This window comes from Babylonia areolata, chromosome 21, assembly GCF_041734735.1.
Source record: "Babylonia areolata isolate BAREFJ2019XMU chromosome 21, ASM4173473v1, whole genome shotgun sequence".
Lineage (NCBI taxonomy): Eukaryota > Metazoa > Mollusca > Gastropoda > Neogastropoda > Buccinidae > Babylonia > Babylonia areolata.
In genome coordinates this window covers 7,974,617-8,001,409 of record NC_134896.1, presented here as the reverse complement: position 1 = coordinate 8,001,409, position 26,793 = coordinate 7,974,617, and the positions used below count along the sequence as shown (strand labels likewise).

Here is a 26,793-nt window from a genome sequence, read left to right as displayed (position 1 = left end):
GCCAGTATTCACAGTAGTATTTTTACGGACAATATGGGCCAGCCAGAACTGACATTCAGACAATCATGGCAACGAGAGTGTTGCCCTCTTCCAAAATTATGTAAAAAGAACTCCGATACTGAGGTACACAAATATATAGGCATGCACTCAACGCCTGACAAGCGCGTTGGGATATGCTGCTGTCAGGCATCTGCCTAGCAGATGTGGGCTAGCGTATATGTATTTGTGCAAACGCAGTGACTGACGCCACCCTGAGAAACTGAAACCGAAACTATTTGACTTATTTACCATCTGCATCATTAATGTGCTGTTCGAAAGTTTTTATCGACCAGAACCAAATCTTTATCTAATCAGTTTCTCCTAGATCATCAGAGTTGATAGACACCTTGATAAAATAGAAGAATTGTAGTTTGTTTTGTTTTGCACACAACTCATTTGCAATTTAAACACACGAATGGAAAGTGTTCACACTGCTGCAGATTAACATACTTTTACACATGACATTCATTCAGTTAAATATGAATATTTTATTGTCAAAGCATCTACGTGTAGGTATGGATGTACGAATGAGCAACTTGTACATTGCTATATTTCATTGAACTGGGGTTCTCAAACTGGGGTATTCGGAGAGTTGGGCCTGGGAAAATGAAAAAATGGGAACGGAAATATTGACAGGAAGTGAAGGGAAACAAGGCCGCAGACGTGGTGGGTCCACGGAGAAGACACAGAAATGGACGAAATTTGGACATTACTTTTGCTTTCACTGGCAATGCTGGTAGGATGTTACCTTGTTGGAGTCATCCCACTCACCGTGTCATTATCTGAGGTAAAGACGCTTGTTATTTTTATTTGTTGCTTGTGCAGATATTAGGTTTTGATTTATCTTCTTGACGTCTGTTTCCATAGTAAACCATAGTTTTCTCAAGGCCTGATTAGTGCATTGTTTTTATGCGGAGATCAGGCATCTGGTCCCTTTTCTTAACAGCAGATCTGGTGTAGCATATATATACATATATGTGTTTGCCCTGACACCTCTTTGAAACAGAAAACTGTTTACGATCAGCACAATCAAATACACATAAACGTACATGAGCCCCAACACACACACACACACACACACACACACACACACACACACACACATTACCCTGCATCCCTCTATCCCCCCTCCTCCACACACTCATTTCTAGGTTACATATCACAGCTTCCACCAAAAAATTGGGTGGCACAGCCACTGTAGTGTAGTGATGCGCTCTCCCTGGGGAGAGCAGCCCGAATTTCACACAGAGAAATCTGTTGTGATAAAAAGAAATACAAATACAAGTACAAAAAATACACACAGAAAACATGCAAATTATACATAAGATTAATCAGTTTCTGTTCTGATCATCATCATTGATTTAATCACAGACAGAATGATTCCAGTGTCCATGCTATTATCAGTCATGTTTGTGATGACATGGAACAGTGACAGCTGACAATTGCAACACACACACACACACACACACACACACACACACACACTCATATGTACTGACTGGCACAGTAATAGATATGCTCACATATGCACACATGTGTACAAGTGACAATACATAAAAACAAAGAGCAAAATTATCTTTCAATGCAGCATTTTCCTCCCTTGCTGTCATGGCCATTACTCTTGAATTAGAAAAATAAAAACAAAACAAATAACAACAATAACAAAAAAAAAGTGTATATATATATATATATATATATATATATATACATTTTTTTTAATTTTTATACATGATTTAGATCAAAATAAGTTGGCCAAATACAATCCCCACAGTGATCATGTTAGTCTTAAATGCAGCACACAGAGAAACTTGGAGTCTCAGAGACAATGGTTTCTGAAGGGACAAGTGAACTAAAAGTAGTAGCAGTAGTGTAAGAACTGGCATTTGACTGCCTAGGCCCCACGGCCTTTTTTTTTATGTCCCCTTCAATATCCGTCTCCTTTTATTTGTGGGATACACATATGTTTTCTTTTACATGTACTGTAATTCACTCATCAAACAAAGTCAAAAAAATTTTCTTTTAAATTGATGTTCATGTCAAGGAGATTTTTGAACACATTAGTATTTTGTACAAGTTTTGTTTTGATAGGCAGTGCATTCCATATAAAAAATTGTGCAGTTATTTTTGCTAATGAATTTTTCCTTTGATTGTATTACAGTGCTCTTTACAAATTTTCATAATTGAATTTCTGGTACTATCATAATCTGACATTCTAAAAATATTATTTACATTGACTTCATTATGCAGTTTAACATTTTGTACATTTCTATTAAATCCCCTGCATGTGCACTTCTAGACTTTCAGTGAAACACTTGAACTACTCATACATGTAAGCGCTCACCCCGAACACACAATCGTGATGAAATGCGACTCATTCCCATTTCTTTGAATTGCATGGATCAAAACTAAATAATGCACTCGATCTAGCCTTTGTGTCCAACTAATTTACTGACTTACGTTATATTGTCCTTTGCCCTGAGTTCTTCCATACTCAAATAATAAATTCGACTGACACGAGAAATGAAACCGCATTGTATTATCATCATGGCGGACATCGCTCCGCTTTCTTAGGAACGCTACGTCATCACTCATTCCCTATGGGAATAAAAAAAAGAAAAGCGTGAAACAAAGAGATAAAATGCTGCATTACTTTATGAATTTAATGGCTTTCATTCTGATTTTTTGTCTTTTGGTTATTTATTTTTTAGCTGAAGATGAAGCATATTATAAAATCAAAGGCCTGATAGACTGATCTCCATGCACATTTTAGATTCTAAATTCTCTTATTAGTTGTGAATAGTATACCTAATTGATTCATTGAATAATAAAATTAGACAGACAGACATGCACACACATGCGCACACATGCACACACACACATACACACACACACACACTTGTGAATCAGTGTACAGATGTGGATGGCTTTTGCAGGAGAAACTGAAGCTAGTGACAGTGCTTGGAGCAGGACTGTTGGTGGGCACAGCCCTGGCAGTCATCATTCCAGAGGGAGTCAACGCCATGTACACTGGCACTGGTAAGTCTGTCCTGTCCTCTAGTCTGATGCAAGCCTGTGTCCTGTCCTCTGGTTTGTGCTATAAGCCTGTGTCCTGTCCTCTGGTCTGTGCTATAAGCCTGTGTCCTGTCCTCTGGTCTGTGAAAAAAGCCTGTGTCCTGTCCTCTGGTCTGTGCTGTAACTCTGTCTGTCTGCTGTAGCCTGTGTCGACCTGTCCTGTCCTCTGGTCTGTGAAAAAAGCCTGTGTCCTGTCCTCTGGTCTGTGCTGTAACTCTCTGTCCTGTCCTCTGGTCTGTGCTGTAAGCCTGTGTCCTGTCCTCTGGTCTGTGCTGTAAACCTGTGTCCTGTCCTCTGGTCTGTGCTATAAGCCTGTGTCCTGTCCTCTGGTCTGTGCTGTAAACCTGTGTCCTGTTCTCTGGTCTGTGCTGTAAGCCTGTGTCCTGTCCTCTGGTCTGTGCTGCAAGTCTGTAGTGTGTGCTTTCCTCTGGTCTGTGCTGTAAGCCTGTGCCCTGTCCTCTGGTCTGTGCTGTAACTCTCTGTCCTGTCCTCTGGTCTGTGCTGTAACTCTCTGTCCTGTCCTCTGGTCTCCTGAATGTCTGTCTGTCCTCTGCCTGTGTCGGTGATGGGAGACCAAAGCATAACAACATACTGAGCATTTGCAGTGCCTTCATTTTTATTTTTGAGCAAAGACCTTCCGTCTGATGACAGTGGGCGTTACGTTAAACAGCAGATCCCTCCTTGCGTTTCTCAGTATGTCAGTGTACCTCATTTCCCAGCACATGTCTTGTCAATATAGTTCATTTCCCAGTACATGTCATGTCAGTATTGGTAGGTGGCGCTTCGTGAGGGGCGACACGCAGGTGTTTGTGCTCTGTGCTTCATCCATGTTTTTGCTGTCCTCGCCCTGTCCTTGTGCTTTGATATTGTTTCAAAGTAGTGTGCAAGGTGTTAAAGATGAAGAGTGTGACAATCGTGAGGCTGTTTGTGGTGGTGCTGGCTGTATTCCAGACTTGTGTTTTTGTGTCACTGGGTGGTTCAAATGGCAGACAGCGAGGAGGTACAGGTGCCTTGCATTATGACCGTGATTTCCTTCTCAGTTTACTAGTAGTAGTAGTAGTAGTGTAGGGACTGGCATTTGACTGCCTAGGCCTCTCGGCCTTTTTTATGTCCCCTTCAATATCAGTCTCCTTTTATTTGTGGGATACATATGTTTTCTTTTACATGTTCTGTAAATCACTCATCAAAGTCAGTAAATTTTTCTTTTAAATTGATGTTCATGTCAAGGAGATTTTTCAACACATTAGTATTTTGTGCAAGTTTAGTTTTGATTGGTAGTGCATTCCATATTTGTGCAATTCTATTAGCTGATGAATTTTTCCTTCGGTTAGTATTACAGTGCTCTTTACAGATTTTCCTCATTGAATTTCTTGTACTCTCATAATCTGACATTCTAAAAATATTATTTACATTGACTTCATTATAGCAATTTAACATTTGATATGTTTCTTTTAAATCCCCTCTTAGCCTTCTTCCCTTTAATGAATGCAGATTTAAGTATATAAGTCTCAGTTGATAGCTCACAGATTTGCATTCTTTTAATATTTTAGTTGCTCTTCTTTGTACCCTTTCTATAGTTGTAGATTGTCTCTTGAGGTATGGGCGCCACTGGAAGTTCCAGTAGAGTTCCTCTCTGCAGAAGGCAATAAAGTCTGGCCAGGAACAGCTGTAACATCCAAAGCATGGAAATGTGGGCTGCTTGATGGTGCTGAAGATTGGGAATGTACGGTTGATCTACCAGGGGGGAAGAAACACCCGGAAATCATCAGGAAGAGTGGCATGAGACCTGACATAGTACTCGACTCCAAGGCAACGAAACAAGCGATTCTGATTGAGCTCATTGTGCCAAACGGAAGCAGAATGTAAGAAGCCCACATCTACAAGACTGAGAAGTATTCTACTTTTCTAGTCTAGCCAGCAGCCTGAGAGAATCTGGCTTCCATGCCAAAGTCCTCGCCATGTGACAGAGATGGGTGCTAGAGGGTTTGTGAGCACATCTGCCTACAGCCTCATGAAACAGCTGTCGATTTCTGGCAGAGAGAGGACACGGGCTGTCAAGGACACAGGCTCCCAAGGCAATGGCAGAAGCTGCAGAAAAGAGTTCCAGTTGGATCTGGTCGAGGAGGAATGAAAGTAAATTTCAAAAGGATTGAATTTCCCTATTCAAACTAGGCATACGATGGCTCAGTGGTTAAAACATCTGCCAGAAAAGGTGACTCAGTCCTGAAGTGGTGACCACCCTTGAGGCGTGGGTTCGAACCAGCTGAGGACCAGGGGAAAAAAAAAGGCGGCAATACAAGGGCATTCAGGAGTCATGACCTGGGGGTGGCCCGGCCCCCTTAGAGTGTAAGGAGTTAAGGGCTGAAACACTTGACTGAGGGGGGCTTCTTCTCTGAAGACCTTGTGCTGTCCAGCTCTCCCTACAGTTTCTTATCACTCTATATATAAAGTTCATTTCACGGAACATGTCTTGTCAGTGTAGTTCATTTTCCAGTACATGTCATGTCAGTGTAGTTCACTTTACACTTTACAGTATATGTTTGGTCATGTAATTAATATCCCAGTATATGTATATAATCTATATGTATCTTGTCAGTGTAATTCATAGTTGACTGTTGGGCTGGCAGTCATCCAGCCTGAACAAGCACCAAGCTGGTTGACATGTTAGCGTCATGTGATAGCAGTTTATAATGATGATGAATCCAATTACTGGTGTCATGTGATAACATGGTACAATGATCATGATGAGTCTTAATTACTGGTGTCTTGTCCCTAACATGAGAGTGTACACTTAATCCGTTCAGTGTCCGACTCAGATTTTTTTGAAAGTTCTCCCCCCTTGACAGGGATTTTTTTGGATTCAGGGAAATGAATATTTTTGAAACTTCAAGCACAAAAATTATTGGAGATAAGAAAATCAGTGTTGTTGTGAAGGAAAATGAATGTGGGTTCTGAATCTCTCTCTCTCTTTCTCTCTCTCTCTCTGTGTGTGTGTGTGTGTGTGTGTGTGTGTGTGTGTGTGTGGTTGTTGTTGTTGTTGTTTTGACAATTATTTGATTGTTATGCCAAATGTGGGTTCAGTCAACATAAAATTCAAAAAGTCTGTGATGTTCTCAGAAACTGAACAGTCAAGCTTTTTGACAGCTAAGAGCTTTGCCCAGTGCAGGAAGGTCTAAGATGATTTTCTGTTGACTGACTCACTCCAGTCTGAAACCGGGACGACTAAAGTGTCTGTTGTGCATCTGGTTTGCCTCCTCAAACAAGTCAGCCATCTGATCTGTGACAAAATGCATGAAAAAAAAAGTTCCCTGTCCATTACAGTGTAAACCCAGGGTTTCGTGGATTTCATGATTTAATGTCTGTTTCCTGGCAGTGTTCAGTGAAAGAAAGAGAACTTTCACTGATGTTCATGGCTATGTCCCCTTTCATGCACTCTTAACGCTTAGAGCCCTGACCACCGCTTTACTGGTGGTAGAGAAAAATGACATAATGCCTAGCCACCGGCTGAGCAGTGCGTAAACACTTGTGTCGTGTTTTGCTATTGGTTGACTTATATTGAAGAGCCAGTCAGAAAAACCATAATATTCTGACGTCAGCGAACGTAGTACCAACATGGCCGCGCCCTTTCACTGTGTTTTGTGCATGTGCTTTGGATAAAAAAGATCGATTTCAATATAAGTCAACCAATAGCAAAACACGACACAAGTGTTTACGCACCGCTCAACCGGTGGCTTGGCATTATGTCATTTTTCTCTACCACCGGTAAAGCGGTGGTCAGGGCACTCTTTTTATATCTGCTGTGACACATTAAATACCAATTATTTGCAAATTTTGGCTCAGGAGCTCAGGCAGAAGGGTTAAAATTGCTCAGGAACTCAGGGCTCAAAGGGTTAAGTCTAATTGGCATTGGACCTTTCATCTAAATCACTCCTCTTCTTTCCCTCTTTGCCTGCTAGGCATACATTCTCTGCCAGTCATTGCTGCACACTCAGAAAACGTGTTTGATTGGATGGACTGAACATGTGTTGAATGTAGAGCTCTGTCAATTTTGTCACTGGCGTTGTCGTCACCTTAGAATACAGAATACAGATTACTTAAATGTCTCCAAAGAGAAATTAACTTGTGGTGTAAAACACAAAAACAATGTCTATAATCACAGCCACACACATGCAGTAATCACAGTAGACATAAAATATATAGAAGTCATAAAAGCTTCAATGTCGACTTAAAGTAAATCCCACATATACAATAATCACAGTCACTCATATGCAATAGTCATAGTGGACTTTGTGTTAAAATGAATCACCAGACAAGAGAGATCCATCTTTTGTCATACCTATCCACAATCATTTACACAGCCTGCAATGTTGTGTAAATTCATTGACCTGGACCACTGTGTTTGATGGACAAAGTTTTTTCCATATGAGGCAAGCTCACTTTTCACACATGCTTCTGGTGGTCCAGCTTGCAAAACATTATGGAGAAGACGGCGGTCTTCCACTTGACATGCTGATTTGAATATTAACAGTAGTATGTTTATAATCCAGACACATGAAACTAACTGTTCGGTCTGTTCTTGTTCACTGAACCAAACTCTGATGAAGGAAAAATTGGAATAGATGCAGGATGTCAGTGGATGTCTTATTTATAGGCACTATGGCAACACTTTATGATTATATGAAGGATGTCAGCTGACATCTTATAGGCACGGAATGGGTTAATCAGTCGTTAAGAAGATGGTCATTGATTTTCATTGTGGACTTTGTTCTTGTGAGTGATCTTGGTAACACACCATTGGTGGCTCTTACTTTTGTTTTCTTTTCTTTTCAATATGATACATATATTGGTATATATACATGTACACAAATGAGAGTCCTGTTGATATCTTGTAGTTGTACAGATTTGTTTTTCTCTCAGTCTTAGTGAGTTGGCTGGTTGCAAAGTGATGGTTTTAAGAAGAAAACCAGAGACCAGCTCAGTTTGGAAAGAGAATGTAATTTAATCAGAGATATTAACTGGAGACCTGTTCAGTTTGGAAAGAGAACGAAATCCCATTAATCAGAGATATTGACAAGAGACCAGCTCAGTTTGGAAAGAGAATGTAATTCTGTTAATCAGAGATATTAAAATGTAAATGGAGACTAGCAAGGTTTGGAAAGAGAATGTAATCCCATTAATCAGAGATATTAACTGGAGACCAGCTCAGTTTGGAAAGAGAATGTAATTCTGTTAATCAGAGATATTAAAATGTAAATGGAGACTAGCAAGGTTTGGAAAGAGAATGTAATCCCATTAATCATAGATATTAACTGGAGACCAACAAGGTTTGGAAAGAGAATGTAATCCCATTAATCAGACAGAGACAACAATCATGACCAAAATGATCAGCAGTATCAGATGTCTGTGTAAATGTCAGATGTTGGTGTGTGGTTGGCTGGACTCATAAAAATTTGTCTAATTGTAATCAACAATCAATGACCAAAATGATCAGCAATATCAGATGTTGTGTGGTTGGCTGGAGTAGAATCAACAATTTCAAATAATCAATGACAGGCACAATAGCCGAGTGGTTAAAGCGTTGGACTTTCAATCTGAGGGTCCTGGGTTTGAATCTCGGCAACGGTACCTGGTGAGTAAAGGGTGGAGTTTTTTTTCCAATCTCACAGGTCAACATATGTGCAGACCTGCTTGTGCCTGAACCCCCTTTGTGTGTATTCGCAAGCAGAAGATCAAACATGCATGTTAAAGATCCTGTAATCCATGTCAGCGTTCGGTGGGTTATGGAAACAAGAACATACCCAGCATGCACACCCCCAAAAATGGAGTATGGTTGCCAACATGGTGGGGTAAAAACTGTCATGCATGTAAAAGCCCATTCATGTACATAGGAGTGAAGGTGGGAGTTGCAGCCCTCAAACAAAGAAGAAGAAATAATAAACGATCAATCAAAATGATCAGCAGTGTCCAATGTGTGTGTGTGTGTGTGTGTGTGTGTGTGTGTGTGTGTGTGTGTGTATTGCAGGTCATCATCACCATACAGATGAAGTGGTGCCAGTCAACGTGGTGCAGAAGGCAGCAGATAGGGGCCCTGCTGCTGCTGTTGGTGGTGGTGGGGTGGAAACAAAGGTGGGAGATGATGATGATGGGGTGGCAGACAGCACAGCGCACCACCACCATCATGACCAGCACCATGACATGACGGAGGAACACTCCATCATCGGCATCACTCTGGTGGCTGGCTTCATCTTCATGCTGCTGGTCGACCAGATGGGGGGCAGCGTCCACTCTCACTCCGCCGCAGGTCAGGGGGGATAATAACATGTGATTAGTCACCTCGCATCACCAAAGGTCAAGGGGGATAATAACATGTGTTTAGTCACCTCGCATCACCAAAGGTCAATGGGGATAATAAAATTTGTTTAGTCACCTCGCATCACCAAAGGTCAAGGGGAATAATAACATGTGATTAGTCAGCTTGCATCACCAAAGGTCAGGGGGGATAATAACACCTCTGTGCTGTGTTTATTCAGCTTGCATCACCAAAGGTCAAGGGGGATAATAACATGTGATTAGTCACCTTGTATCACCAAAGGTCAAGGGGGATAATAACATGTGATTCCAAAGGTCAGGGGGGATAATAACATGTGATTAGTCACCTTGTATCACCAAAGGTCCCAAATTTCTGGACAAATATCTACTTATAGTTTTGTTTACTGCAGGCCACAATTGGCCCAGAAAGACAAATGAAAGAGTGTACATGTTCCTTAAAAATATGTAAGCTGTATAACAAGACACAGATGTAACTACCAATGAACATCTCTGACACTGTAAGCAATTTTTAAATTTTTTTTGTGACCTAATTTTGCTATCACATTACGCCCCGCCCCTTTGGTATTCAATACCATAGCAAGTAAATACTAACACAGCTGGCATTTGGAGGCCACATTCTGGGCATTTTCACCTTGTGAAATTTGAAAAAAGAAGAAAATAACCAAGGAAATGAGTGTAGTTTGTTGAGCTGGGTGACCTACTTTAAATGCTGACCACACCCACAGTGATAAGGTGGATCCCTCACGGCTGTGCCGCTTAACTTCCAGCAGAACTATTTAGTTTCAGAGTTCAGTGAGCGGTCAGGAGCACGGCTGCTGACCTAGATTCCACTGGGATGGGAGGGGGGGTGAAGGGGAGCGCGCGCCGCGCTCTTTGTGCCTATGTTTCCAGCAGAGAAAGGTGTATTGTTTAAGTGATTTTCATTTAATCATATTCGTGCACACTGGTTTTTGTTTGCTGTCATTTTTGTGTACATGATTCCAGTGAATGTGAACTTTAAGTGTGTTGTGTGATTTACCAGACACTGTCCGAGTGTTTGTGTTACATCCAGTTATTTGACCTAAGTGTGTGTGTGTGAGTGCCGACAAAAATGGAATCTGGTGCGGTAGTGGCAGCATTGCTGACTGGGCAACACACCTTCAGTGAACACTTGAGATGTTTGGATAATATGTGTCGTGTGTGTGGTGAGCGGGTTCTCAGAAGAGATAAAGACAAGGGGTTGAATGCAAGACTTTGTGCCAAGTATTCTTCTGAACTGTTTCGTTTTTTCGGTCTAGATGTTTCGAATGATGAAGAGGGCAAACATCCCACATGCATTTGTATCAAGTGCTACAAAAAAATGAACAAGGGGGGGAGGCAACACACGCAGTCGTCAATTCACTCAAAAAGAAAGTATTAGGGATGCAGTCACAAGATGACAAACTGCGTGTCATCATGCAAGAGCACATGACTATTGTCTCCCCCATGCTTCAGCAAGTCATACCCCAAGCAGGAGAATCACGGCACAAATCAAAAAGTAAAGAATAAAGAAATTTTCAGCCCTGTTCTTTTCTCCACCCTGAATCCCTCCCTCCCGCACACACACATTGTAAGGAAAAAACAAGAAAAGAAAAAAAAATGTTTGAGTTTAGTCAGTGTCACACTTCAACTGAGTGGATTACCAACTACAAACAAGGAGTTCATACGGATTTATAAGTTCAGGTAGGAATGGATTTTATTATTTAGAACTTACAAATGCATGTCAGTACGTTACATTGTGATCGTTTACTAAAAGCATGGTATCGTCAAGGTGTATCTTTTAGACTGACCAAATGCATGTCGCAAGCAAAGGCACACATACTGACACGCAAAACATCTAGTCGGCGAAAATCTCTCTCCCCCTCTCTGTGTGTGTGTGTGTCTCTCTCTCTCTCTCTCTCTCTCTCCCTCTCTCTCTGTGCCTCTCCCCTTTCTCTCTCCGTACACGTTCCTCTGTTTCTCAGTATGTCTGTCCCTGCATATATGTCTGTCTGTCCGTCTCTCTTCCCGTGATGTTGAGAGAAGTGTGAAACTAAGGTGGCTGGCAGCAGTTCTCAGTGGAGCTGACCGTTAAATACTGACACTAATTCCGGGGCGGTCTGCCACCTCTAGGTAACGTATCGGCTATATTTTCCTTCCAGTTGTATCGTGGAGACATGCATGTATATCATGATATAAGTTTTATCTCCAAGTAAAACGATGTACACACACAACACGGAGTTGAAATTGAACTACGTTTCGTGTGTGTTCCTCAGTTCGAACAGAATGTTCGTGTGCTCGCTAAGTTTTGGACCGCTTGTACACTGCCTGTAGAAAATTAAACCTACTCATGTTTGGTATCGTTAAATTTGTCAGAAAATCACACATCCATTCACACCCATAGCGCCCTTCTTGTTGCATTCTGACATAGAGTATTATTTTTTAAAAGCACATAACCCTGTTTCTGACAGTTTATCAGCAGCAGCGAAGCTGTTCACAGCTGTACACACTGCCCGTGTAACATGCGCTCCGCTGAGAAAAGCGCGAAGTTAGTGGTGCGCCAGAGCGCTGCCCCATATACTGCCTGCCTGTCTGTCCAGGCTATCACCTTTCCAACGTTTCGCGCTCGCTCGCTGTTCATCCCTCTCCCCTCCGCTTCGCGCCAAAACTAAAAGGGCTGCCTTGTGCCGCCGTGCCCTTGTTTTAATGAGCCACATTTGGACAAGGAACAAGAAAAAACCAAACAGAATGTCTCTCACATGATGTGCAGGTTTCTCCTGTTTTACTGACTTGACGCCTCCTACTGTCATGCCACCATCACAGTGTGTGTGTGTGTGTGTGTGTGTGTGTGCAGGTGATGTTGAACTGGGAACACAGGGACCACAGAACCGCAACAAAATCACTGCCACTCTGGGCTTGGTGGTACATGCAGCAGGTAATATCCTTTGTGGTACAGGTAATGTCCTTGGTGGTACATGCAGCTGGTAATGTCTTTGGTGGTGCAGGTAATGTCTTTGGTGACACAGGTAATGTCATCGGTGGTACAGATAATGTCCTTGGAATGTCCTTGGTGATACAGGTCACATCTTTGGTGGTGCATGCAGCAGGTAATGTCTTTGGCGGTACAGATAGTATCCTTGATGATACAGGTAATATCCTTGGTGGTACATGCAGGTAATGTCTTTGGTGTCGCAGGTAGTGTCCCTGGTGATACAGGTAATGTCCTTGGTGGTACATGCAGCAGGTAATGTCTTTGGTGGTACAGGTAATGTTCTTGGTGGTCCATGCGACAGGTAATGTCCTTGGTGGTACAGGTAATGTCTTTGGTGGCACATGCAGTAGGTAATGTCCTTGGTGGTGCAGGTAATGTCCTTGGTGGCATATGCAACAGGTAATGTCTTTGATGGTACATGCGGCAGGTAATATCCTTGGTGGTTCATGCAACAGGTAATGTCCTTGGTGGTACAGGTAATGTCCTTGTTGGCATATGCAACAGGTAATGCCCTTGATGGTACATGCAGCAGGTAATGTCCTTGGTGGTTCATGCAGCAGGTAATGTCCTTGGTGGTACAGGTAATGTCCTTGGTGGCATATGCAACAGGTAATGCCCTTGATGGTACATACAGCAGGTAATGTCCTTGGTGGTTCATGCAGCAGGTAATGTCCTTTGTGGCACATGCAGTAGGCAGTGTCCTTGGTGGTGCATATGGAAACAATAGAAATGCAGGCTGTCTGAAAGGTGTTAGGGTTAGCACTGGGGACGCATCACGCTGGGCAAGCCGATGGACTTACAACTTGTCTGTGGAGCTGGCCATGTCCACACACACTGGCCCCCTCATGCGGCATGCCCCACCTGGGTTGGCTGTAGACCACTCGGGTAGGGATGCCCCACCCACCCACCCACCCACCCCCAAGCGACTTTTGGCACAAAGGGATGCTACTCCACTCATGCAGTCTATTGCGGTCATGGACCCATTCCACCTTCTACTACTGCGAGCGCTGTCCTAGCTTCTCCTCCCTCCCTCACACATGGGTCCACCCCACATCAGCTCCTGTGGATGATACTCTACTCTCTGCCCATCAGCAGCCTCAGGGAACACTATCCATGCAGCATGGCTTTGCTTGGCTGCAGAAACAATGTGCCACCTTCCCTGATGCCTCTCCTCCCACATCTTCGACCTCGGGATTCACCACACTGTTCTACCCAGCACCCACCTACGCTGGCCTCCTCTTCTTCTGCTGATAGACCCATTTCACAACAGGGCCACTCTTCCACAGCACACACAACCCATGCACATGGACGAGACATCTGACACCGAATCAGTCCCACCAGAAGACAGCTATGACAAGTCCTTTTGGGACATGTTGGAGCTCCTTGTTTCAGTGGCAACTGCACGAGTGACTGAGTTCCAGCAGCAAAACATATTAACTGTTTGCCAAGCTGTGGACCTTCTAGGGGCACGCTCTGCTAAACCACAGCAGCATCGTGTGCTTCTCCAGTCACCCGTGATGGCTGACACCCTCCAGCATGCTCAAGCTTCCATCTGGCCATGTAAGGACATCCCTTCTGGCTTGGTCCTAATTTCCCAGGTGCATACTCTACAGGAAGACTGGCTAAAGCCCCCACTCGAAACTCCATTACTAGCCACTGGCCCTCTCCCGCAGGCACCACTTACCGTCACTAAGGAGGATCTCTACTCCTTCCATAGCACTTACGTTCCAGCCATAGGAACTTCACTGGGCACATGTTGGGCATGCAACTTCTAGAGGCAGAAGACCTGGCCAGAAGCACTTTGGAGTCCATTGCAGTCATGGAAAACGTTTTGGCTGGCTTAACAACATCCCTTTTTGACGCGCCAGAACACCCCGCAGACCCTGACCTTTCATTCTGGGCCCTTCATCATGGCTGGCCCTTCATCATGCCCTTCATCATGGCTGGCCCTTCATCATGGCTGGCCCTTCATCATGCCCTTCATCATGGCTGGCCCTTCATCATGCCCTTCATCATGGCTGGGCCATTCATCATGGCTGGCCATTCATCATGCCCTTCATCATGGCTGGGCCATTCATCATGGCTGGCCATTCATCATGCCCTTCATCATGGCTGGGCCCTTCATCATGCCCTTCATCATGGCTGGCCCTTCATCATGGCTGGGCCCTTCATCATGGCTGGCCCTTCATAATGCCCTTCATCATGGCTGGGCCCTTCATCATGGCTGGCCCTTCATCATGCCCTTCATCATGGCTGGCCCTTCATCATGCCCTTCATCATGGCTGGGCCATTCATCATGCCCTCCCTTCATCATGGCTGGGCCCTTCATCATGGCTGAGCCCTTCATCACGGCTGGCCATTTATCAAGGCTGGGGCCTTCATCATGGCTGGGCCCTTCATCATGGCTGGGCCCTTCATCAAGGCTGGCCCTTTATCAAGGCTGGCCCTTCATCATGGCTGGGCCCTTCATCATGGCTGGGCCCTTCATCAAGGCTGGCCCTTTATCAAGGCTGGCCCTTTATCAAGGTTGGCCCTTCATCATGGCTGGGCCCTCCATCAAGGCTGGCACTTTATCAAGGCTGGCCCTTTATCAAGGTTGGCCCTTCATCAAGGCTGGCCCTTTATCAAGGCTGGCCCTTTATCAAGGCAGGGCCTTTCATCAAGGCTGGCCCTTTATCACGGCTGGGCCCTTTATCAAGCCTGGGCCCATTATCAAGGCTATCGCCAGCCACATTCACCAGGCCGCCGACCTCCAGTCACAGGCATACCTAAATGCCATCTTGGCCAGGAGAGACTTAATTCTCACTTCCTCCTGTGCCTTGAAATCTCAGTCAGATCTGGACTCCCATAGGGTGCTTCCACCCACAGAGGGATCTCTTTTTGGCGAAGGTGCTCCTCATTTGGCATCAGGCGACAGGCTCAACTCAACAGGGACCTTGCCCTCAGCGCATGCACGCCACATTGCACGTCACCCCCAACACACCTTTCATGAGGGGCCACAAACACCAACCTGCATACAAGTGGGTCATTTGGGTGATAGGGTCGGGGTTTCGCCTGCTGTGGCGCTCTTCCAAGGGACTTCACTCTCTCTCCTCCCGAAGCACAGTCAGCTGTGCAGGAGGAAATTCTTTCTCTCTTAGCCAAACAGGCCATAGCAGAAATCGCTCCCCTTTCCCCCGGCTTCTACGGCCAGATTTTCGTTGTCCCCAAGGCATTAGGGGTGTGGTGTCCGGTCCTGGACCTGTCTCCCCTCAATATGTACCTCCAGGACAAGTCATTCCGTTTGGAGACGCCGGTGTCAATCAGGGACTCCATCAGACAAGGAGACTGGGCAGCCTCCATAGATTTAACAGACGTGTACTTCCACATTCTGATCCACCCCAGGGACTGCAAGTGGCTCTGTTTCTCTTGGAACGGGAAGTCCTTCCAGTTCACAGCCCTGCCATTCGGCCTAGCACCAGCCCCGTGAGTATTCACCAGGGTGGTTAGAGAGCTATGTCTAGCACTCAGAAACAGGGGCATATACCTGAGGGTCTGTTTGGACAACTGGCTCGTTCTGGCTGAAAGCAAGGCCCTCTGCCTACAGCACTTCCAGATAGTTATGAAGGAATGCACATCTCTCAGTTTCCTCTTGAACAGAGAAGTCGGACCTGGAACCGTCACAACAGTTCGAGTTCTCGGGCATTGCATTCGATACAGTCAGTATGTCTGTACGCCTGGCTCAGCCACGCCCACAGGGCTTCATTCCCTTCTCCTTCATCTCTCAAAGGCTTCAGCCATGACGGCCAGAGACCTTGCCTCCCTGCTGGGATTCATGGAGTCACTAGCTCCACTTGTCCCCCTTGGCAGACTCCACAAACACCCATTCAAGCATCGCAAACAAGCATCGCAAACAAGCATCGCAAACTTGAGACACTCATATAATACTGGGCAGCTGGTTCTCAGAGTCAACACTACACTGGCAGAACACAACTTGGCTCACCGAAGGGTTTCCAATCAAGACCCCAAGCCCAGGTTTGGAGCTCTACATGGATGCCTCCAATACCATTTGGAGAGCCCACATGGGGAATCTCATAGCTTCGGGCACGTGGACACCCCAACACATATCTTGGCACATCAACCAGCTGGAACGAGAAGCAGTCTTCATAGCCCTTCAGGAATTCCAAGCACATGCCACACACAAGATAGTCATGCTATGCACAGACAACACAATGGTCGCTTGTTACATCAACAAGTGGGGGAGGGCACACATTCACATCAACTATCAGTCAGAGCGGAAGGACTTCTACTCTGGTGCTAGGTCACAACATCTGCCTCACAGCAGGCCATGTCCCGGGCAAGCTGAATATCCTGGTAGACTACTTCAGCAGACCTCACACAGTCCTCCAGACAGAATGGACTCTCTCGCACTCAACACTTCAACCGATGTGGCACCAACTTCCATATTACAACGTCATTCCCCAGTACCAGACCCTCGTGCGTAGGCCATGGACACACTGTCAATCAGTTGGAGCAACCTCATGGGATAACCCTAACCCTGACCCTAACCCTAACCTCATGGGATACGCCTTCCCTCCATTCCCCTTCATGGGAAAAGTTCTCAGAAAGGCAAGGCTAGATTGCGCTGCCATGATTTTTATCGTGCCTCTGGCCAGCTCAGCCTTGGTTCCCAGACCTTCTTCACCTCACTCACAACCGTCTCTCCATCTTCACTGGGGAAGATAGTCACAAGTCCAGCCCAGCTCAGGCATTCCTCAGGGGAACCCGGAGGTCTTCAACCTACATGCTTGGCTTCTGTGCAGGAATCTCTGTCAGCAGTAGGTGCCTCTGACCTCACCACTGATCTTGCCTGCATATCCCATTGCAAAGGGACACAAGGCGTCCACTCATCTTACTGGATCCGATGGCTCTCTTGGTGCTCATCGCACTCCATAGATCACAGAAACCCTTCCAGCATGGACCTTGCAAACTTTCTTGCTTTTCTTTCTTCCTCTGAAGGCCTCTCCCTGTCAGCGGTGTGAGGTCACCGGGCTGCAGTCAGTTTGACCCTCCAACAATTGGGCAGCCCTTTTTTCTCGGCAGTGATACATAGGGCCTCCATAACACATGCAACTAGTCCCCATAGGACACCATCATGGGCCTTTACCTTGTCCTCCAGTACCTACGCAGACCTCCCTTTGAACCTCTTCCCATGCCCGTTTCAAACGTCTTGTGTTGAAAACACTCTTCCTCCCTAAGGGGGCTGTATATTTGTTATAAATAGTTAAATGAAGTGATAAGGTCTTGTTGTTTAGCTGTTAGTGTTATGAATAGTTAAATGGAGTGATAAGGTCTTGTTGTATATCTGTTATAGATAGTCAGATGAAGTGATAAGGTCTTCATGTTCAGCTGTTGTGAATAGTTAAATGAAGTGATAAGGTCTTGTTGTTTAGCTGTTAGTGTTATGAATAGTTAAATGGAGTGATAAGGTCTTGTTGTATATCTGTTATAGATAGTCAGATGAAGTGATAAGGTCTTCATGTTCAGCTGTTGTGAACAGTTAAATGAAGTGATAAGGTCTTGTTGTTTAGCTGTTATGAATAGCTAAATGATGTGATAAGGTCTTGTTGTTTAGCTGTTGTAAATGGTTAAATGATGTGCTGAAATCTTGTTGTTTAGCTGTTATATGAGTTTTGATAGTTTCGGAAACTGCTGGATGTATTTTGGATTGTGTACTATTTACAATTGTGTGCTTTGACTTGTGTGTGTGTGTGTGTGTGTGCATGCGCATGTGCTTGTGTGTATTGTGGATGTTGGTGGAGGGGGGGTTGAATAATTTTTGATAATGTTTGGTATCTCATTTTTGATATTTACATGTATTCTGTTTGTAAATGCCTTGGGCTTATTTCCAAGATTAGGCATAAATGCTCATAATAATAATTATCATTATAAATGGTTAAATGACTTGATATGGTCTTGTTATTTAGCTGTTGTAAATTGTTGAATGAAATGATAGTCTTGTTGTTAAGTTGTTATAAATTGTTGGATGAAGCGATAATATCTTGTTGTTTAGCTGTTAGGAATTATTGACAGATTTGTTGTTTAGCTGTTATTATCTCTTCTTCTTTGTTCGTGGGCTGCAGCTCCCACATTCACTCGTATGTACATGAGTGGGATTTTACATGTATCACCATTTTTACCCCACCATGTAGGCAGCCATACTCCATTTTCGGAGGTGTGCATGCTGGGTATGTTCTTGTTTCCATAACCCACTGAACGCTGACATGGATTACAGGATCTTTAACGTGCGTATTTGATCTTCTGCTTGCGTATACACATGAAGGACATTCAGGCACAAGGAGGTCTACACATATGTTGACCTGGGAGATCGGAAAGATCTCCACCTTTTTCCCACCAGGTGCCATTACTGAGATTCGAACCCAGGACCCTCAGATTGAAAGTCCAACACTTTTACCACTTGGCTATTGTGCCTGTTGTTTAGCTGTTATAAATCTATGACATGGTCAAGGATTTGATATCGTCAGTGATTTGATGTGGTCACTGATTTGATAGGTTCAGGTATTTGATGTGATAAGTTATATGATGTGGTCAGTTATTTGATGTGATAAGTTATAATATATGGTCAGTGATTTCATTTGATGTGGTCAGTGATTGATGTGGTCAGTGATTTGATAGGTTCAGTTATTTGATGTGGTCAGTGATTTGATAGGTTCAGTTATTTGATGTGGTAAGTTATATTATGTGGTCAGTGATTGATGTGATGTGGTCAGTGATTTGATGTGGTCAGTTTGTGGTTTCAGCGGACGGGGTGGCCATGGGGGCAGCTATCACAATGTCAGAAACTCACATCACCATGATCGTCTTTCTGGCCATCATGTTGCACAAGGTAAGCTGTCTTATCACCATCATGTTGCACAAGGTAAGCTGATTTATCACCATCATGTTGCACAAGGTAAGCTGTCTTATCACCATCATGTCACACAAGATAAGCTGCCTTATCACCATCATGTCACACAAGGTAAGCTGTCTTATCACCATCATGTCACACAAGGTAAGCTGTCTTATCATCATCATGTTGCACAAGGTCAGCTGTCTTTCTGGCCATCATGTCACGCAAGGCAAGCTGTCTTATCACCGTTATTCAGTGATATAGCAACATACTGTGTGATGACATAATTCAATGATATAGCAACATGCTGTATGTTGGCTTGCATTTCAGTGATATAGCAACATCCTGTATGATGACTTAAAACAGTTCAGTGATACAGCCACATCACTATCACTGCTTGTTGTTGTGTTCAGTGATACGGCCACATCACTATCACTGCTTGTTATTGTGTTCAGTGATACAGCCACATCACTATCACTGCTTGTTGTTGTGTTCTGTGATACAGCCACATCACTGTCACTGCTTGGTGTTGTGTTCAGTGATACAGCCACATCACTATCACTGCTTGTTGTTGTGTTCAGTGATACAGCCACATCACTATCACTGTTTGTTGTTGTGTTCAGTGATACAGCCACATCACTGTTGTGTTCAGTGATACAGCCACATCACTATCACTGTTTGTTGTTGTGTTCAGTGATACAGCCACATCACTATCACTGCTTGTTGTTGTGTTCAGTGATACAGCCACATCACTATCACTGCTTGGTGTTGTGTTCAGTGATACAGCCACATCACTATCACTGCGTGTTGTTGTGTTCAGTGATACAGCCACATCACTATCACTGCTTGTTGTGTTCAGTGATACAGCCACATCACTATCACTGCTTGTTGTGTTCAGTGATACAGCCACATCACTGTTGTTGTGTTCAGTGATACAGCCACATCACTATCACTGTTTGTTGTTGTGTTCAGTGATACAGCCACATCACTATCACTGTTTGTTGTTGTGTTCAGTGATACAGCCACATCACTATCACTGCTTGTTGTTGTGTTCTGTGATACAGCCACATCACTGTTTGTTGTTGTGTTCAGTGATACAGTCACATCACTATCACTGCTTGTTGTTGTGTTCAGTGATACAGCCACATCACTGTTTGTTGTTGTGTTCTGTGATACAGCCACATCACTGTTTGTTGTTGTGTTCTGTGATACAGCCACATCACTGTTTGTTGTTGTGTTCTGTGATACAGCCACATCACTGTTTGTTGTTGTGTTCAGTGATACAGTCACATCACTATCACTGCTTGTTGTTGTGTTCAGTGATACAGCCACATCACTGTTTGTTGTTGTGTTCAGTGATACAGCCACATCACTGTTTGTTGTTGTGTTCTGTGATACAGCCACATCACTGTTTGTTGTTGTGTTCAGTGATACAGTCACATCACTATCACTGCTTGTTGTTGTGTTCTGTGATACAGCCACATCACTGTTTGTTGTTGTGTTCAGTGATACAGCCACATCACTTTCACTGCTTGTTGTTGTGTTCAGTGATACAGCCACATCACTATCACTGCTTGTGTTCTGTGATACAGCCACATCACTATCACTGCTTGTTGTGTTCAGTGATACAGCCACATCACTATCACTGCTTGTTGTTGTGTTCAGTGATACAGCCACATCACTGTTTGTTGTTGTGTTCTGTGATACAGCCACATCACTGTTTGTTGTTGTGTTCAGTGATACAGTCACATCACTATCACTGCTTGTTGTTGTGTTCTGTGATACAGCCACATCACTGTTTGTTGTTGTGTTCAGTGATACAGCCACATCACTTTCACTGCTTGTTGTGTTCAGTGATACAGCCACATCACTATCACTGCTTGGTGTTGTGTTCAGTGATACAGCCACATCACTATCACTGCTTGTTGTGTTCAGTGATACAGCCACATCACTATCACTGCTTGTTGTTGTGTTCAGTGATACAGCCACATCACTATCACTGCTTGTTGTTTTCAGGCACCGGCAGCCTTTGGATTGGTGTCCTTTTTATTGCATGAAAATTTTGACCGCGCCAGGATACGCCGACATTTGCTGGTGTTCTCAGTGGCGGCTCCATTGCTGACTGTGCTGACCTACTTTGGACTAAGCCAGGTGAGTGCAGCACACAGTCATACCGCTGCCTCTCTAGGAGGAAGGTTTTCACTCACAATCATCAAAACGCACTGGTTTCCTTTCTGACATTTAGTTCTTCCAGTATAAATAGAATCATTCATCCCTGATGAGTTGCTAGGGTTTTTCCAGTTTAAATAGGATCCTCTTCCCCTGATGGGTTATCAGGGATCTTATAGTATAAATAGGATCCTCTTCCCCTGATTGGTTGTCAGGGTTCTATATAAATAGGATCCACTTCCCCTGATGGATTGTCAGGGTTCTATATAAATAGGATCCTCTTCCCCTGATGGGTTGTCAGGGTTCTTACAGTATAGATAGGATCTTCTTCCCCTGATGGGTTGTCAGGGTTCTTATAGTATAGATAGGATCTTCTTCCCCTGATGGGTTGTCAGGGTTCTTATAGTGTAAATAAGATCCTCTTCCCATGATGGGTTGCCAGGGTTCTTATAGTATAAATAGGATCCTCTTCCCCTGATGGGTTGTCAGGGTTCTATATAAATAGGATCCTCTTCCCCTGATGGGTTGTCAGGGTTCTTACAGTATAGATAGGATCTTCTTCCCCTGATGGGTTGTCAGGGTTCTTATAGTGTAAATAAGATCCTCTTCCCATGATGGGTTGCCAGGGTTCTTATAGTATAAATAGGATCCTCTTCCCCTGATGGGTTGTCAGGGTTCTATATAAATAGGATCCTCTTCCCCTGATGGGTTGTCAGGGTTCTTATAGTGTAAACAGGATCCTCTTCCCCTGATGGGTTGTCAGGGTTCTTATAGTGTAAATAGGATCCTCTTCCCATGATGGGTTTCCAGGGTTCTTATAGTATAAATAGGATCCTCTTCCCCTGATGGGCCCTCAGGGATCTTATAGTATAAATAGGATCCTCTTCCCCTGATGGGTTGTCAGTGTTCTGATAGTATAGATAGGAACCTCTTCCCCTGATGGGTTGTCAGGGTTCTTATAGTGTAAATAGGATCCTCTTCCCATGATGGTTTGCCAGGGTTCTTATAGTATAAATAGGATCCTCTTCCCCTGATGGGCCCTCAGGGATCTTATAGTATAAATAGGATCCTCTTCCCATGGTGGGTTGTCAGGGTTCTAAAAGTATGAATAGGATCCTCTTCCCCTGATGGGTTGTCAGGGTTCTATATAAATAGGATCCTCTTCCCCTATAGGTTATCAGGGTTCATATAGTATAAACAGGATACTCTTCCCCTGATGGGTTGTCAGGGATCTTATAGTAATAATAGGATCCTCTTCCCCTATGGGTTGTCAGGGATCTTATAGTATAAATAGGATCCTCTTCCCCTGATGGGTTGTCAGGGTTCTAAATGTATAAATAGGATCCTCTACCCCTGATGGGTTGTCAGGGATCTTATAGTATAAATAGGATCCTCTTCCGCTGGTGGGGTTGTCAGGATTCTTATAGTATAAATAGGATCCTCTTCCCATATGGGTTAGCAGGGTTCTTACAGTATAAATAGGATCCTCTTCCCATGATTGGTTGTCAGGGTTCTTATAGTATAAATAGGATCCTCTTCCCCTGATGGGTTGTCAGGGTTCTTATAGTGTAAACAGGATCCTCTTCCCCTGATGGGTTGTCAGGGTTCTTGCAGTATAAATAGGATCCTCTTCCCCTGATGGGTTGTCAGGGTTCTTATAGTATAAATATGATCCTCTTCCCCTGATGGGTTGTCAGGGTTCTTATTGTATAAAGAGGATCCTCTTCCCCTGATAGGGTTCTCATGGTTCTTTATAAATCCTCTTCCCCTTATGGATGTTAGGGTTCTCAATAGATAGGATCCTCTTTCCCTGATTGGTTGTCAGGGTTCTTATTGTATAAATAGGATCCTCTTCCCCTGATAGGGTTCTCATGTTGTTGTTGTTGTTTTTTATAAATCCTCTTCCCCTTATGGATGTTAGGGTTCTCAATAAATAGGATCCTCTTCCCTTGATGGGTTGTCAGGGTTCTTATTGTATAAATAGGATCCTCTTCCCCTGATAGGGTTCTCATGGTTCTTTATAAATCCTCTTCCCCTTATGGATGTCAGGGTTCTCAATAAATAGGATCCATGATGTGAACAGTGCTGTGTGTGTGACAGACATGACGTGAACAGTGCTGTGTGTGTGATAGACATGATGTGAACAGTGCTGTGTGTGTGAGAAACATGACGTGAACAGTGCTGTGTGTGTGATAGACATGACGTGAACAGTGCTGTGTGTGTGAGAAACATGACGTGAACAATGCTGTGTGTGTGATAGACATGACATGAACAGTGCTGTCTGCGTGATAGACATGACGTGAACAATGCTGTGTGTGTGTGAGAAACATGATGTGAACAGTGCTGTGTGTGACAGACATGACATGAACAGTGCTGTGTGCATGATAGACATGACGTGAACAGTGCTGTGTGTGTGACAGAAAAGCGGAGTCACTGTTGGACATGATGTGTGTGACAGAAAAGCACAGAGTCGCTGTCGGACATGCACACAACGGGCGTGGCCATGCTATTCAGCGCCGGAACCTTCCTCTACGTAGCGACGGTGCATGTGTTGCCAGAGATTGCCACGGTGCAGCACCGCCACACCATGGCTGACGGCACCGTTGTGATCCGGGAGAGCAAGGGGTTCCGGAACGTGGAGCTGGCAGCGCTTGTTGCAGGCGCCATTGTGCCGGTCTTGTTGGCCATCGGGCATAAACATTGACCAGTTTACATTGTGCCGGTCTTGTTGGCCATCGGGCGTAAACATTGACCAGTTTACATTGTGCCGGTCTTGTTGGCCATGGGGCATAAACATTGACCAGTTTACATTGTGCTGGTCTTGTTGGCCATCAGGCATAAACATTGACCAGTTAACATTGTCTGTGTATGTTGTGGGAGGAAATGCTGAGTGCGTAAACATGTCTGCGTGTGTCATGAGAGGAAACTTTGAGTGCTTAAACACATGTGTGTGTTGTGGGAGGAAATGTTGAGAGTTTAAACATGTGTGTGTTGGTGGAGGTGTTTAAACACGTCTGTGTATGTTGTGGGAGGAAATATTGAGGGTTTAAACATGTGTGTGTGTTGTGGGAGGAAATATTGAGGGTTTAAACGTGTGCGTGTGTTGGGGGAGTAAACGTTGAGTGTTTAAACACGTCTCTGTGTGTTTAGAAGAAGCTTGTCTTGCACACGACCAGGGTGGAGGTTTCAGAAATCAAAAAGAAGTGCTGTGAATATTACAAGGTGGCAAGGGTAGATGTTTGAAAAGACAGAAAATTGCTGTGAATGTTACAAGGGTAGAGGCAAGACACAAAAATGTGCCATGTATATACAAGATTAAAAAGACAGAAAAAGTGCTGTGAATATTACAAGGGGAGAGGTAAGACACAAAAATGTGCCGTGGGTATACAATATTAAAAAGATAATTTAAAAAAAAGCGCTGTATATATTAAAAGGGTAGAGGTAAGACACAAAAATGTGCTGTGTATATACAAGGGTGAAGGATTGAAAAGACAGAAAAAAGTGCTGTGTATATTACAAGGGTAAAAACTGATGCAAATGAGAGTGATGGTGAGAGGTTGAGTTCATGTTTTGTACATACTTAAACTATTTAGTTTTGGAAAAAAATATCTAATTGATATTTATGAACTGGATCAGGTGTGTGTGTGTGTGTGTGTGAAACATTTATCTGAGCTTTACTTCTGAATGGCCTGGTAAACTGGTTTGCCTTGTGTGAGGAAAATGAATGCTGTTGATGGTAAAGGGATTTGGTTGGGGACACTTCATCTATGAATTTCAAGGGAAGAAGATGTTAATGAAACAGATATTTCTTTTCATGAGAATGCTGCAGCTCACAAGACAGGACTGACTATCTCTCATGGATGTTATGGACACAAATAACATCCTTTAGCATGTATTTCTGCCACTGGCTATCTTTTAAAGATGTTGTAGATACATATAGCATAATGTAGCATGTGTTTCTGCCAAACTGGCATATATGCACCCACAGTCACATTCACTGTTAACTCACTCAGTACGGCCAGTCCTCTCTTCTCCTCTACACAGGCCCCTCGGATGTCCAGTGGGTGTCTGAATGACCCAACTTTTAGCTTCCGTCGTCAGAATTGTGGTATTCTTTGTCAACATTCACGTCTTCAGTATAAGAGCCTACCGCTTGCAATATTTTGATGATGGTAATTGGGGTGAAACGCTGTTAACGTCGTCTCTTTCGCCGTTCGTATGGAGAGAGTTAATATGCACACTTTCAGCAGCCTGCTGATGATAACTTAGAGCATTGATTCATCTGTCCACATGTGTAAAATATCATAGAGAAACATGGAACTGGGACATACACAGACATGAAGCTGTTCATTCCTGTGTAGATTGGTTCTGGGAAATACAGAGATGGAGCTATTCATTTCTGTTTGTAATACATGGTCAGTCAGTTCTTGGACATACACATGTGACTAATAATGTAGAAAATAAGATATGAAATTGGTTATCGGAGGATTGAATACTGTTTGGGGGTTGTTTTTGTTTGCTTATTTTTCTTAATGCATTTTAATGTGCTGTTTTGTCCTTTCATGATGTTCTGTTGTTGTTTTTCTGCTTTATGGTTATGGTGTTGCTTTTATATTTCAGATTGCAGAGAATCGGGTACTTAAAAAAAAAAAAAAAAGGAATGTAGAAAAACTGGCTTTTCTTTTGTGTTAAAATCAAATCATAGTTCAAAAGCCCAGAATGGCCCTTGCAGTGGGTTGTGTACAACATCGGTGGCCAGACATGGTGTTATCATCATTGACTGTGAACCATTGGTGGCCAGACATGGTGTTATCATCATGACTGTGAGTCATTGGTGGCCAGACATGGTGTTATCATCACTGACTGTGAACCATCGGTGGCCAGACATGGTGTTATCATCATCACTGACTGTGAACCATTGGTGGCCAGACATGGTGTTATAATCATCACTGACTGTGAACCATTGGTGGCCAGACATGGTGTTATCATCATCACTGACTGTGAATCATTGGTGGCCAGACATGGTGTTATCATCATTGACTGTGAGTCATTGGTGGCCAGACATGGTGTTATCATCATTGACTGTGAGTCATTGGTGGCCAGACATGGTGTTATCATCATTGACTGTGAATCATTGGTGGCCAGACATGGTGATCATCATCCATGGCTGTGAATCATTGGTGGCCAGACATAGTGTTATCATCCATGACTGTGAATCATTGGTGGCCAGACATGGTGTTATCATCATGACTGTGAATCATTGGTGGCCAGACATGGTGTTATAAGCATGACTGTGAATCATTGG

The 26,793-nt window shown here is 43.9% G+C and overlaps 1 protein-coding gene across 1 annotated transcript; it reads left to right on the top strand.

Moving 5' to 3' along the window:
• Window positions 1–687: 687 nt before the first annotated feature.
• LOC143295667 (zinc transporter ZIP9-like) lies at window positions 688–26,486 on the top strand. The gene is made up of 7 exons (XM_076607283.1): window positions 688–826; window positions 2,973–3,075; window positions 9,134–9,412; window positions 12,293–12,373; window positions 19,231–19,316; window positions 21,336–21,470; window positions 23,947–26,486. The coding sequence occupies exons 1-7, from the start codon at window positions 731–733 to the stop codon at window positions 24,190–24,192; spliced, it is 1,026 nt and encodes a 341-aa protein (XP_076463398.1). The 5' UTR covers window positions 688–730; the 3' UTR covers window positions 24,193–26,486.
• The last annotated feature ends 307 nt before the right edge of the window (window positions 26,487–26,793 follow it).